The following is a 13158-nucleotide window of genomic DNA, read 5'->3' as shown; positions in this document are numbered from 1 at the left end:
GAAGCAAACAGTGTCCAGAGTCCAGGCCTGGGGGATAAACTCCTTGACAGGACGTGTAATCGATCTGTAGAAAGCAGATGATCTTTCTGGTTATCGACACAGGTACACGGCATGGGCTTAACACTGTCCTTTCTTTTGTCACACAGCTAGAAGAGACAATCTGCCACCTGTAGCTGTTGTTTATCCTCAAGCACAAGAGCTCAGTCTGCCTGTGACGTTGGCCCTCCTCGACGGCAGCCGTGTGTATCCCCAGATGCTTGGGGTCTCCCTGGCCTAGCCTGCGAGGTTTAAGGGGTGCTCTGGCTCAGGGCGGGGGAACTTGCAGGCTCACTTGCAGATCAGTCCCTGTCTCCTTTTGTTTTGCCTCTGAGAGGTCTTCAGTCTCTCACCTCTGCTTCTATGTGCTTGCCTCCTTGTCTTTTGGTTATATTTCCTTAGTTTATGCTAAGGTTGTTTGATATGAAATTCAAATAATTATTGAAGAGTCTTCTTTGAACGTTTGTGACATGTGTAACTAGCTATTTTCACTTTATACAGCTCCCAGTTGGTCTGCCTTCATGGGCGTAGGTAGCGCTTCATTTGCTAATTTAGTTAGAACTCATTCTCTCTAGCAGCAGTGTGGTCCCCCAGTGAGAACAGATTCAAAATGTGTCTTGTGCTTGACTTGATTCAACAATACCTGTGTACTCTGCAGCTGCGTGTTGTATGCATTTGATCACAAAGCTAATGGTGACTCTGTGCCAGTGAAGAGTAGGTGTGCTGGTCTTTGGGAGGAAGGTACTCTGCCAGCCAGCAGATGAACAGCACCGCATCCGCACGCACATCTGCACCTGTTCAGTCTTTAAAATAAGCATGTTTTCTATGGAAATATTTACATGACCAAAAGCATCCCATTTTGATGAGCTCAATACAGCTTTGCGAGACTCAGGACTGGGAATCTGTCACATGAACTTGTTCTTTCCTTCAGCAATTTTGATGCCAGTGGGTCCCTTCCAATTCTCCAGTTCTGTGACTATGTGAAATGTGTTTCTTTCAAGTGGGAAATTGTCACTTAGGATACAGCTCTCCCTGGATTCACACCATAACAGTTAACACAGTAAAAGGTGTTTTAGAAGTTGTGGTAGGCAGCTCTTCGCATGCTTAGGAGTCTGTCAGTTGAGATGCCTGTGTGAAGTGGTGAGTAGGGTATCGCGTGCCGTGGCCAGGAGGACTGAAGCAGCATTTCAGAGTGCTGTGCTCCGTTCCCTCCTGCTTTCTAAAAAGCAACAGCGCCTGTCCCTGCGCCTCTGCAGTGTTCAGCTGTGGGAACCGCCTCACTCACATCTGGTGCACATCCAGGGGGAAAAGAGTCCTGTGATGTAGAGAGTGGGAACATGTTCTCCTCTTTCCATTGTGTAATATATATCTTTGCCATCTGTGCAAGTGTGTAAGTCATATAAAAATGAGTTTAAATACACATATTCCTCATTTAACACCCTGCCTGTTTAACAGCTGTTCAGACTGATGACTGAGGCACACTCTTTGGGCTTACAACTTATCTTTTTTTAATGCACAGTTCCTTATGTCTTGTCTATAGAGCTTCAATGTCATACCTTCTTTATACAGTACTGCCTTTTTTGCTGATCATACTGTGCAGCACAGTAATTTTATGTTCTGATATACATGACAATAATGCATGTAACTTATATATAAATAAAAGCCAAGTTGTCAGGCTGGAGTTTCCCTTGAGCGTTTCTTTGTTCTCAATATTGTAGGGTACATACTTTATACAAACCCTCATTTAGTGACCAGTTGAGTTAATGACTTAGTACCAGGAACAGTACCTGGTTGTTAAATGAGCAGTGTCTGCATGCAGTGAATACAGTTTGTTTTCTCTTCTCATATTTCATTCTAGTTCTTATCTGTTAATCTTGTAGAAAGTACAGATGATACTGAAATAGTGAGCTATCACTGGGAAGAAGTTAGCGGGCCTGTCTTAGAAGAGAAGATCTCCGCCGATTCCCCCGTCTTATATTTGTCACACCTTGTTCCTGGTAACTATACTTTCAGGCAAGTGGGCTTCGACTGTGGTTTCCACTGCTTATGTTTTGACCATTGGTTTACACTGATGTTCTGAAAGTACTGTTTTACATTTGGATCAAGAGGCAAGACTTATTTGGTTCCTTGGGGAGGGGCTTGGTTGGCTGCCCGTGTGAACTGATTATCTTCACCAAGTCACATGAAAAGTGTCTGTTTCCTGGTTGGAGATGTCGGGAGTAGGACAGAGATAGCCTTTTTTTGGTCTGTTGTATGATTGTATGATTCTCCCCTAATTACATAATTATTTGAACCTTTTCCTTTTTATAACTTTTAAAGGTCTAACTGAAGTACAGTAAGCTGCACATATTTAAAGGATAATATTTGATGTGTTGTGACACAGATGTTTACCTGTGAAACCATCACCCTAATGGAAATAATATACATTCTCTTTGCCCTCGAAATCCCCCATGCCCCTTTCCTGTGGGTCTTTTCCTGCATTCTCATTGTTGGGCAGGAACTGACTTGCTTTCTGCTTTCTGTTAATTATTGTGCTTTCTTTAAAATTTATGTTAATGGAAACACACAGTGTTTACTGTTTTCCTGGTTTCTTTCACTCAGCAAGTGACTGAGATTCATCGATGCTGTTATCTAGCTCAGTAATTCATTCCCTTTTGGTGTTGGATTCTGGGTCAGTGTGTGGTGTAGGGGTGAAGAAAGACTTTCTGAACTTACATGCTTCCTTGTGTGTGTGTGGGGGGAAAATGGGGAAGGTAGACAATCTGAAGATTCGCACATGATTGTGAGGGGAACACCCAGGAGAACAGTTCCTCTGGAACCTGAGCATAAGGTATGGATGGATATTACTGATAACAGAATCCATCCAGACGTGTGTACATTCCTCAGACTCTGCCATAGCTAATGTGATATCAAAGTGGGCGGGTAAAGCATTTTACCATGACTATCAAGCCATCGAATATTCTGCAACATCCTATTGGATACCTTAGTGCTGTATTGTATTTTCTTACTTCAGCCTTATTATTTAACTTTTGAATATCTTTATAGTAAAATTTTGGAGTACAAGCAATATTTTTGGGTTGGAAATATGTGTATTTTAAAGATGTTTGATACATTTACTAAATTATTATCAGCTTTTTCATCTAAAAAGTTTGTTCATATGTATTTGTGGGAAATTCCTGACATAAAAAGCCTGAGGAGACTTCAAAAAAGATATTATAAAAATTATTTCTCTAACGCTTTATTGAGGTAAAATTTGTATGTGATAATATGCCACTTTATTAGATGCTTTTGTTCCTTTTTATTTGATTATTCTTTTCTGTGTGGTTAAGTCAGTTTCTGATGCTAACCCAGGAAGAAATTCCCTGTGCTGTCCTGACTCGGCCTGATTGAGAAGCAAGGACCCTGTACTAGAAGTGCCAGATGTGTGGACCTGAGTAGTGTGGAATCGGCCTTTGGTTGAGTGGCCTGTGCAGGATGGTGTGGCGGGAAGCCTGGCACACCCAGGCATCCTGTGCACCTGCTTGCCGTCGGGGCGCCCTTTCCTGGAGCTTCATTCTCACTCTGTTCTTTGCACTGTTTAGCATCCGCCCATGCACCTGCTGCCCTCTCTGACCCAGAGGGATGGCGTGGCCTGATGGCAATTTCACTGTTCTTGTTCCACACCAGCAATCTGTTTGCTACCAGAGGGCCAGTGGGGTTTACTTTCTGTTTGAGGGTTGAACATCAGCTAGTACTTGAAATTATTTAATCTTAAAGTTGCTTTCAAAGAGAATTCAGGCTGAAAATTCGTGAAGGTTGCCCTGTCGCTAAAGGCCCAAGCTTGAAGGCAGAACTTACCCTGGTAATGTTCATCTTAACTGTTAGAGAGCTGTGGCTTCTGTGTTAGCTAAGGGTAGTTTCTCCACCCAGCATCTCAAAGACTGCATAGAATTCCATAAAGGTTAAACTTTAATGTGAATATGTTCTGACTTAAAAATAAATTAACAGCAAACAGCAAAGCTAACAAAAACATCTTCAAGTCTATGTGCTTTTCTTAGCTTCAACTTCAAGTCTCTGTTTACGCCTGTTCTGAAAACTGAACACTGACTGGGCTAACCTGGCCTCTTGCCTTAAGAGCGGGCATGTTCTTCTTTTTGTAGGTTGACCGTCGCAGACTCAGATGGGGCCACTAACTCCACAACTGCCACCCTAAAAGTCAACCATGCTGTGGACTATCCGCCTGTTGCCAATGCAGGATCAAATCAGACCATTACTTTGCCCCAAAATGCCATCACCTTGAATGGGAACCAGAGCAGTGATGATCACCAGATTGTTCTCTATGAGTGGTCCCTGGGCCCTGGTAGTGAAAGCAAAGAGGTGGCCATGCAGGCAAGTTCCCCATTCTGCCTACAGACTTTTCATTGTCTGTCATATCTGTCTCTCTTTCTATCCATCCATGTGTGTTTCTCTCAGTCATACATTGGTTTGGGGGCAGTTATAAAAATCTGTTTTGTAAAGTTGTCGGTTAGGTGATTAAACTAACAGAGGAGCAACTGAACACATCAATCTTCTAAATTTACAGTCTATCCTTTCCCTACCCTTAATTGCACAAGCACAGAACACCAACCAAGTGACCCTGTGTTGACAGCTAGATCTTGAAGTCAGGTTGGGAGAAGTACGACCCAGTAGTTGTTAGATAAATATTTTATTATCAAAAGAAACCTTAAACATAATGTAACCTAAGTCTCATTATAAGAAAATTGTGTTATTCTGATTTTCATATATATTTGTTGTTTTTTTTGAGACACTGTCTCTATGTAGTTCAGGGTGACCTTCACTTCACTGTGGAGCCCAGACTGGCTTTGAACTCACATCGATCCTTCTGCCTCACTCTCCTGAGTGATGGAGTTTACAGGTGTGCACTGTCATACCTGGCCCTGTTTCCCCCCACGTGCAGCGAGCCTCCTGTACAGTGCTTTGGAGGAGATGCTGAGAAGCGGGGTGGGGGGGTTGAAGAAAGTTCTCATTTTCACTTGAACATCTGTTGCCCTGTGGGCTTCTGAAAAGGCTATGTTAGTTTATATCCCGTTGGTACCATGAGGATAGATGATGGAATTGAAATGACATTTTCAATGTCACATATACCATCTTCAAGCAGGATCCCTGTATGGAGTAAAACCATTGATTTGCATAAGGTTGTACTTCTTGCTTGTGCTACTTTAACATGGCTCTTTCTCTCTGCTTTCCTCTTGTCATCTGCTCTTCCTCAGGGAGCAGGGACCCCGTACCTGCACGTGTCTGCGATGGAGGAAGGGGAGTACACATTTCAGCTGACAGTGACAGATTCTTCAGGACAGCAGTCCAGTGCGGAGGCCACTGTGATTGTCCAGCCTGGTAGGTGAGATGGAGATGAGATGAAATAACAGGGCCTCTGAGTTTTGGGTGCATCCAGTTGGGTGCTCGTGTCCCTGAGCTGTCAGGAAGCAGGGCCATGGGAGATACTGCTGCAGGGAAATCCAATTTTCTTTGGGGGTTCTGAATCTCATCTTGACTGTGTCTCTAAACTGTGGCACGAGGGACGTAATGAGAGCCATCCTGAGTACCACAAGTGTGTCACTGTCCCACTTTGTGACAGCAAGCCCCAGGGAACCCTGCGGAGGCTGCCAGGTGCAGCCCGACATGTGGCGCTGGCTTCCGCTCATTGCAGCAGCATCTGGGGAGCCATGGAAACCCAGCGCCCTGCCCACCTCTGTCTGCAGCACCTCCCGGGCAGCCAGACCTGGGCTTCGCAGTGGCCTTGCTTAGAGGCTTTCTACCACAGAGGGGCATCTTTCCTAGATGCCTGCTCTCCCCAGGGTCCTGCAGTGAGGGCGGCCTCCAGCTAGAGATGGCTTTTTTCTTAAGTTTATTCATTCAGCTACTTTAGATGACTTCTTTGTTTTTTAAATCAAAAGTTGTATCTATTTATATCAATAACACTACAAGTAATACTTTGTAATACTTTATATCTTTCTTTCTTCAACTTTTAGCCAAAATTATATGAACATTTGCTATTTGTCAGGCAGTGGGGCTACAAAGATGACAGGAAGTCCTCCCTACCTAACAAAGCTGGTCTCCGTACTCCAGTGTCCCTCTCTTTTTGCCCTCCCACCCTTCCTCTTTTCCTCCTCATGTGTTCCACCCCACCCCCACCCCGTCCTGACTCACTGAGCCGTGAAGGTCTTCTGAAGACCCCAGCCTCGTGTGCAACGGGGCCCCAGTGCCTCTTGCTGCCCATGACCCGGGTTCTACCTCAGGATATTTCACTATTGGGTCAGCTGGAGATGCCATATTTCATCCTGGGATTACTTGGGGTGGACACTGTTTCTAGCAGCTACCTGATCTCAGCATGATAACTTGCTTTTAAATCAAGGAATTGAGATTGCAGTCTGCATGCAAAGAGGAAATCCTTTCTCATGCTGTTTCTGTGTTCCCAGAAGACAACAGGCCTCCGGTGGCTGTAGCTGGCCCTGATAAGGAGCTGATCTTCCCGCTGGACAGTGCTACCCTGGATGGGAGCAGGAGCAGCGACGACCACGGCATTGTCTTCTACCGCTGGGAGCATGTCAGGTAGTCTGTGTCACCACAGCTGCTCTGTTCCTAACCATAACCGAGTGACCATACCCCTTCTCTGCAGATGGATGCTAAATACTCCATTTGAGCTAGTCAGGATTTAAGCACATTTCTAGAAGTCACTGGGCATGATGGGAAGAATATGACAGGGGAGATGGCCTTCCATTGACAGCAGGAGATGGGCAGGCTGGTGGACAGGAGCTTTTGGGTGAGTGGTCCTGTTGAGATTATAACAGCCTGTCCTGCAGGGATTGTGGACAGCACAAATGCAGGACTTAAAGGGATGCTTAGGTTATCTGATGTTCTCTGAAGTGCACAGCTCAGCCTCATGACATCCTACATCTAGGGTTTAATAGACATGCTACACTTGTTTGCTTTTAAAATTTAAAAACCAAGGCTTCTAGAGACCAGTGAGATCACAGGGCCTAACATTCCAGGTGTGAAGAGAAGGGCTCAAAGCGCATTCCTGTGTGTTTCTGACTCCCAAGCCTATGATCTTAGTGACTCTTCTGTAATTCTCTTAAGGAGGTTCATTGTCTGGGTGGTTCCCTCCTCCTCCATACCCCACCTAACGATACATGGGGAGTTAACCTGATTTTATTCAAAGAAATGGAAATAGTCTCTAAGGTTCAACTTTGCAAAAATAGATCATTTCACTGACAGCCCAATTAGAAAACAACAACAACAACAACAACAACAATTCCTCTCAGGAATCCAGCAGGCTGTGCCTGCATGGCTTTGGTTCCTGTGTGTTACACTGAGCTAGAGAATACAAGTGAGTAAAGAGTCAACCTAGAAGAGTGCTTGTGAGGGACAAATCACAGGCCTGACAGACTCACAGCTCCCTGCCCTTTTTGTTACCACTTTTGTGTTTCACAGAGGCCCCGGTGTGGTGGAGATGGCAAACGGGGACACAGCAGTAGCCACCGTGACTGGCCTCCAGGTGGGTACCCACCACTTCCGGTTAACAGTGAAGGACCAGCAGGGACTGAGTAGCATGTCCACCCTGACCGTGGCCGTGAAGAAGGGTGAGTGGCCCCAACCCAAGGAGGGCTTGGCCTGCCCCACTGTAAGCCAGGCTACCGTTGTTTAAAGGTGTTGGTTTACCTCTTCATAGCAGAGGCTGGACTCTGCTTAATCCAGAAGCACAACCTTCTTCTACTCCTGTGAGCTGTTTTCAGATCAGCTCTGCAAAGGGAGTTTTCTTTTTAAGTGCATCTTCTATTTTTGTACTTCCCTCCTAGAGGTGACTAAATACCACGTCTCTGTGACACTGTTGTGCTTTGCTCTTTGTCTTCCATGGGAATTTAAAAGCGGCAATGTTTTCAAATTCTATATTGTTTCTTCATGTGAAATTTGTTGAGTAGAGTCATGCAGTTCTGATTTGGGTACTCGGCTACTTGAGCGAACTGTGAGCTCTTCAGCGTCCTTTGCCTCAAACATTTTTTTGTCCTCTGTATATGCAGAACTAGACCCATGGCAAACGATATGGTTGGTCAGTTGAATGAATTAATGGATGGTGATCACAGCATTTTTATGCACAGAGAAATAAAGCATGTGGCTGGATGGAAGATTCACACGCTAGATTTGGGGACGGTAGGGAGCTTGCTGGGGGCTGAGGCTGAGTTCAGTAGTGCAGAGCTTTATGTGCCATCAGTTACTATATAGTCTGGACTTTATGCCCGGGGCAGTAGGAAAGGGTGAGGCCATTTTATCAATAAAGGGATACAGATTTGGATTTTCCCCCCGAGCATTTTATTGCAGAAAAATTTTCATGTGGTTACACATGAAAGTACTGAGTACAGTCTTAACAGATCACCAGTAACCCAACATCCAGCTTGAACAGCAACCTCTATTTGGCTGGTCTTGATTCATTTATCAATTCACAGTTTATTTTGTTGCAACATTTTAAAGCAAATTTTTAGCTATAAGATTTGGATTCCGAAAAAGACAAAATGGGCCAGAGCTGTGGCTCAGTGATGGAACATAGGCTTAGCCAAAACACTGACAGGTTGATGAGAAAAGAGGCTCAGCAGGAGAATAGGTAGAAGGCATTTGGGAATCATTTGGGGCCAACAATGGGAAAATTGGGAGAAAAGGGATAGATTGTGAAGACCGATGACAGCCCAAATTTCTCAGGCGGGGGGAACCTAATAGGTATGGAGGGTCAGGAGAGGGGTGTCTGGAAGGACACCAGCAGCTCTGACTGTGTGGTGACAGTATGATGATTGAAATCGTGTTTATAGAAGAGTGGGTTTGGGGGATGACATTCAGCTTTGAATATATTGAATTCATGCCAAGGGACCGGATTCTGGAGTTTGACACCTCCAAGACAGAAGCTGCCAGTCTAGTTCTGTCTTTCTGAGTCTTCCTAGAATTGAGCCTTTTTAACACTAGATCAGTCCTTGCAATCCTTTTAGAGACCTTTTAGTGCCCAAACCTCAACCATAAACCCACTTTTTTATTGTAAGGTGCCAGCTGCTCCTACGTACGCTGTTATCTGACGTTTGCTGGCTGGGGTGATGCTGGGTGACGTGGCCCAGGCACATGTGCTGTAGATTTGCATCAGTGCTCTAAATTCCGTTGTGTTCCCCAAGCCCTACCTCTGAATGGAGTGTGGTAAATGGCTTTTTTCCCCCCATGGTGTTGGGGAGGGAAGCCCAAGCCTCACATATGCAAAGCAAGAGCCCTGCCCCTGAGCTATACCCCCAGCCCAGGGAAGCTGAGAACCTGGGAATGGCTCCACTTGTCTGTGTTCCAGCCATCAGCTGTCTGTCCTTAGGATGACTGAGGCTGGGGACTGTGGGATGTTAATGGTGTCCTGTGAGCCACCCTAGGCCATTCCCACCCTGTTTTCTATCACATGCCTTGTTTTTCATGAGAAGCTGAGTCATAGAACCCAATCTGAGCAAGTAGGAGCTCCCTCATCTCTAAACAAGGCTGTGTTCTCATGATCCCCATTCTAGTGCACCCCGCTTCTGCTTAGTGCACCCTTAGCCCCTTTCTCCTCAGGGCATTATACTAGAAATGACCTTCATGTGGTCTCACTTATTCTAACACCTCAGATGTGTGAGAGTCTAATTTCTCTCTCTCTCTCTCTCTCTCTCTCTCTCTCTCTCTCTCTCTCTCTCTCCTCTCTTTCAGTTAGGGTCTCACTATGCAATTCAGGCTGGCCTTAAACTCATATTCTAGCTCAGGCTAGTCTCAAACTCACAATGATCCTTATGCCTCAGCCTCGTGAGTGCTGGGATTACAAGCACCTCATTTGGTAATTTCTTTTTTGGTACCGGGGATCGAGCTCACGACCTCATGCTTGCCAGCCAGGCACTTATGCCAGTAAGCTAAATACCTGGCCCCAAAGTCTAATTTTTTAAAGCAATTTAGCAACACTAGAAATTAAAATATTTCTGTAACAAGATGGTATGGACCAGTAAAAAATGACCTAGTGCGTCATTTTTTATAGAGAATAATATCTGTATGTTCTGTTTTGTTTTCCAGCACTGGGGATTGAACCCAGAACCTTCAAACTGAGCCATACCCCAGACCTTTTTTATGTTTTGCTTTGAGAGAGTCTTACTAAGTCACTGTTTTGCCTCAGCTAGACTCAAACTTGTGATCCTACTGCCTCAGGCTTCCAGGGTGTCGGCATTACAGACATGTGCCATCACATATAGCCTAGAGTATATATTTTATTTTATTTTGGGGTATTAGGTATCAATCCCAGTGCTAGGCAAGTACTCTTCCAGTGAGCCACACTTACCCTATCCCTGCAGTATATTGTAAATCAAAATATTTCTACTTTATAAACAATAAGTAAGATCATCATTTCTCTTTTTTTTCCCCCAAGGAAAGAGAAACTGCAGTAATATTAGAGGAATTCTCAATGTCCAGGCTGTTACCTGATTTACCTTTTTTATTCTAAATTGTATTAAGTGGAACATGGAGCTTTCCTAAAGTCCATATTATCTTACAGATATTTGGGCCAAAAATAACACTTCAAATTTACATATCTGCAAGATGGAATTGTTGCGGGTGTTTTATGATGCACATTCTACCTCCAGTGTTTTAAATCAATTTCTTTGCTTTCATTTTTGCTATATTTGACTTAGAAAATAATAGTCCTCCCAGAGCCCAGGCTGGTGGCAGACATGTTCTTGTGCTTCCCAATAATTCCATTACTTTGGATGGTTCAAGGTCTACCGATGACCAAGGAGTTGTGTCCTATCTGTGGATCCGAGACGGCCAGAGTCCGGCAGCTGGAGTGAGTACTGACAGGGAGCCGCCCCCGTCTGCTTTTGTGCATTTCTATCAGGCAGCTTGGGCTGCCAGCAAAACCCCTGGGGCTGGTGGCTTCAGCCATGAGAGTGTGTTTTCTCACAGTTTGGGGGACCAGGCCAGGAGGGTGAGACCAAGGTGCTGGGCTGCTTCTGTTTCTGGTGCGGTCTCTCTTCCCTAGTACTCCTGTTTCCCATGAAGCCTCTCTTCCCAGTACTTACGTTTCCCAGCTGCCTTCTCACTGTGTCCTGGCCTGGCAGGGACCAAGAGGAGGTGGAGACACTAGTTCTCATCCCTATTCCCTGAACACAGTAGGGATGTCGGGCCAAGGCCCATTCTTGTGACCTCAGTTACCGCCTTCTGGGGCCTGTCTTTAGCTATGGTCCTGGGGGGTGAGGGATGCACTCTGTTACTCCAGAGCAACATTTCTAATAGGCCCTCCTCTCCCAGGGATGTGGGTGTACTTCTGTATTGCGGTATTTTGAGGCAGCAGGCTGCTGTCAGATTTAGGCAGTGCTGAGGTCCTTTTAGACTTTACCTTCTCAGATTTTGGAGAAGGCCGCGTTTCATGGCTGGAAGGAATTTGAAGCCAAGCTTTCTAGTGGGAAATGCTTTACTCTTTGGCTGTCGTTCCTATTCTGGTTCAAATGGATTTTTCCTTCTTTCTCATATTATATCAGATATGTGTGCAGGTCAGGGATGGCTGTCCTGCTCCACTCCCCAGGTGCGGACAGTGAAATGCAGAGATGAAAAGTGACTTTGTCAAGGTGAATGAATTCAACCTTAACTCAAACAGCGGCAGGTTTTTAGCTCCCAGACACTGACTCCATTAGATCCCTCTGCACTTTATGAATTCAAGAACAATGTACCTCCTATTGTTGCAGACTTGAGATCTGCAAGAATGCTTGGAGGTGTAACCAAGGAGGAACACAGGACAGGAAGGGCAAATGCTTTGTGCTGTTAAAGTGCTTCTAGAATTAACCCATTTAGATAGCTGGTAGATTCGCTCTTACGTATAATTATAATGAGTCTTTGATCAGAGACTTGGCTTTTTACTTTTTAATTCTGAGACAGAGTCCAGATTGCTGAGTTTCCCAGGCTGGGCACAAACTTGTGATCCTCCTGCCTCAGCCTTCCAGATTGCTGAGACTGCAAGCCTCAGCCACCAGGCCTGGCATAAACACTTGCTTTTTATTCCTGGCCTTTTTTTTATTCACACATTCAGAGCAGGAGATCTGGGAGATTCTTCCCTCATTTTTTGGAGCATAGAGCTTTGCAGAACAGTGCCTTTCCCCCCAGGCTTCAGGCGTCATTTGAAAGGGTGAATAGGAAATGCTTTGAGGAATCCCAAGATGAGAGAATTATAAACCTGTGTTCAAAAATAAGACCCATGAAACCGGTGCCTCTTCCTGGGGGTCCTTACCCAGTTCAAGCCCTCCTCTCTGTTGGATGAAACTAATCAGTCAGTGATTCCTAGAAAGTGCACAGTGGCTGTGCTGTGGGAGCTCTGAGACCTTGGTGCTCTGGGTACCAGAGTGGGGCAGTGCTGGAGGTTATTCACCAGCCCCTTCTGCCTCTGCCCCCCATTCCACCCCGAGAGTCTGCACACGGGAAAGACTGGAGCTGAGGTTTGAGAGTAACAGAAGCTGGAGCACTGTGGTTGACAACGCTTGTGAACATTGTTATTTCACAGGATGTCATCGGTGGCTCTGACCACAGTGTGGCCCTGCAGCTCGCCAATCTGGTGGAGGGCATCTATACTTTCCGCCTGCGGGTAACTGACATGGAAGGTTCCTCAGATGTGAGCACCGCCACCGTGGAGGTGCGGCCAGGTGTGTTTGTGGGCTGTTAGCTCCCCGAGTGGGCTGCCACTCAGCTGTGGGCTCCTGACATTGTGGCCCAGCATGGAGGCCTCCTGTGGTGACCCAACGCTTGTCACCATCTGCTGGGAAGCTTTTTATGCATTTTGTTGCAGTCCCCAAACAGAGCCAACCTCATTAAGAAGAACTGTATCTGGCAGCAGGACTTTCTTTTCAGTGTTGCTTTCTTGCCAGAATAAAAATTCATGTGATGGGGATACAGTGACACCCTAGCTGGGACTGCTAGGGTAGGGGAAGCTTCAGGGAGGGGTGGTGATGTGTGTGTGCCCAACCTGGCAGTGCCCGTGGTGCCAAGAACAGAGCTCCCCTTCTGGTCTGGGGGAGTGTGTGAGGGGCCAGAGCTTGAAGTGGGTGCAGAGGCTAATTGGACATAATT

At 45.7% G+C, this 13158-nt stretch overlaps 1 protein-coding gene across 7 annotated transcripts in view; it reads left to right on the top strand.

Annotated features, from left to right (window-relative positions):
* The window catches only part of Kiaa0319 (KIAA0319 ortholog), an 83920-nt gene that overhangs the window by 52349 nt on the left and 18413 nt on the right, over positions 1-13158 (top strand). For 6 of the 7 annotated variants that reach the window (XM_063259959.1, XM_023564721.2, XM_063259957.1 and 3 more), the window contains 8 exons: positions 147-239; positions 1917-2049; positions 4176-4404; positions 5286-5409; positions 6492-6624; positions 7507-7655; positions 10737-10888; positions 12596-12734. In XM_063259959.1, coding sequence (XP_063116029.1) covers positions 147-239; positions 1917-2049; positions 4176-4404; positions 5286-5409; positions 6492-6624; positions 7507-7655; positions 10737-10888; positions 12596-12734 — 1152 coding nt within the window. The remainder of the gene's footprint in view (positions 1-146; positions 240-1916; positions 2050-4175; positions 4405-5285; positions 5410-6491; positions 6625-7506; positions 7656-10736; positions 10889-12595; positions 12735-13158) is intronic. The other variant, XM_023564723.2, reaches the window with a different exon arrangement.

This window comes from Cavia porcellus, unplaced genomic scaffold, assembly GCF_034190915.1.
Source record: "Cavia porcellus strain 051 isolate PalLab524CR breed Dunkin Hartley unplaced genomic scaffold, mCavPor4.1 scaffold_13, whole genome shotgun sequence".
Lineage (NCBI taxonomy): Eukaryota > Metazoa > Chordata > Mammalia > Rodentia > Caviidae > Cavia > Cavia porcellus.
Note: the sequence above shows the minus strand (reverse complement) of the source record. Positions and strands in the feature narration are given on the sequence as shown.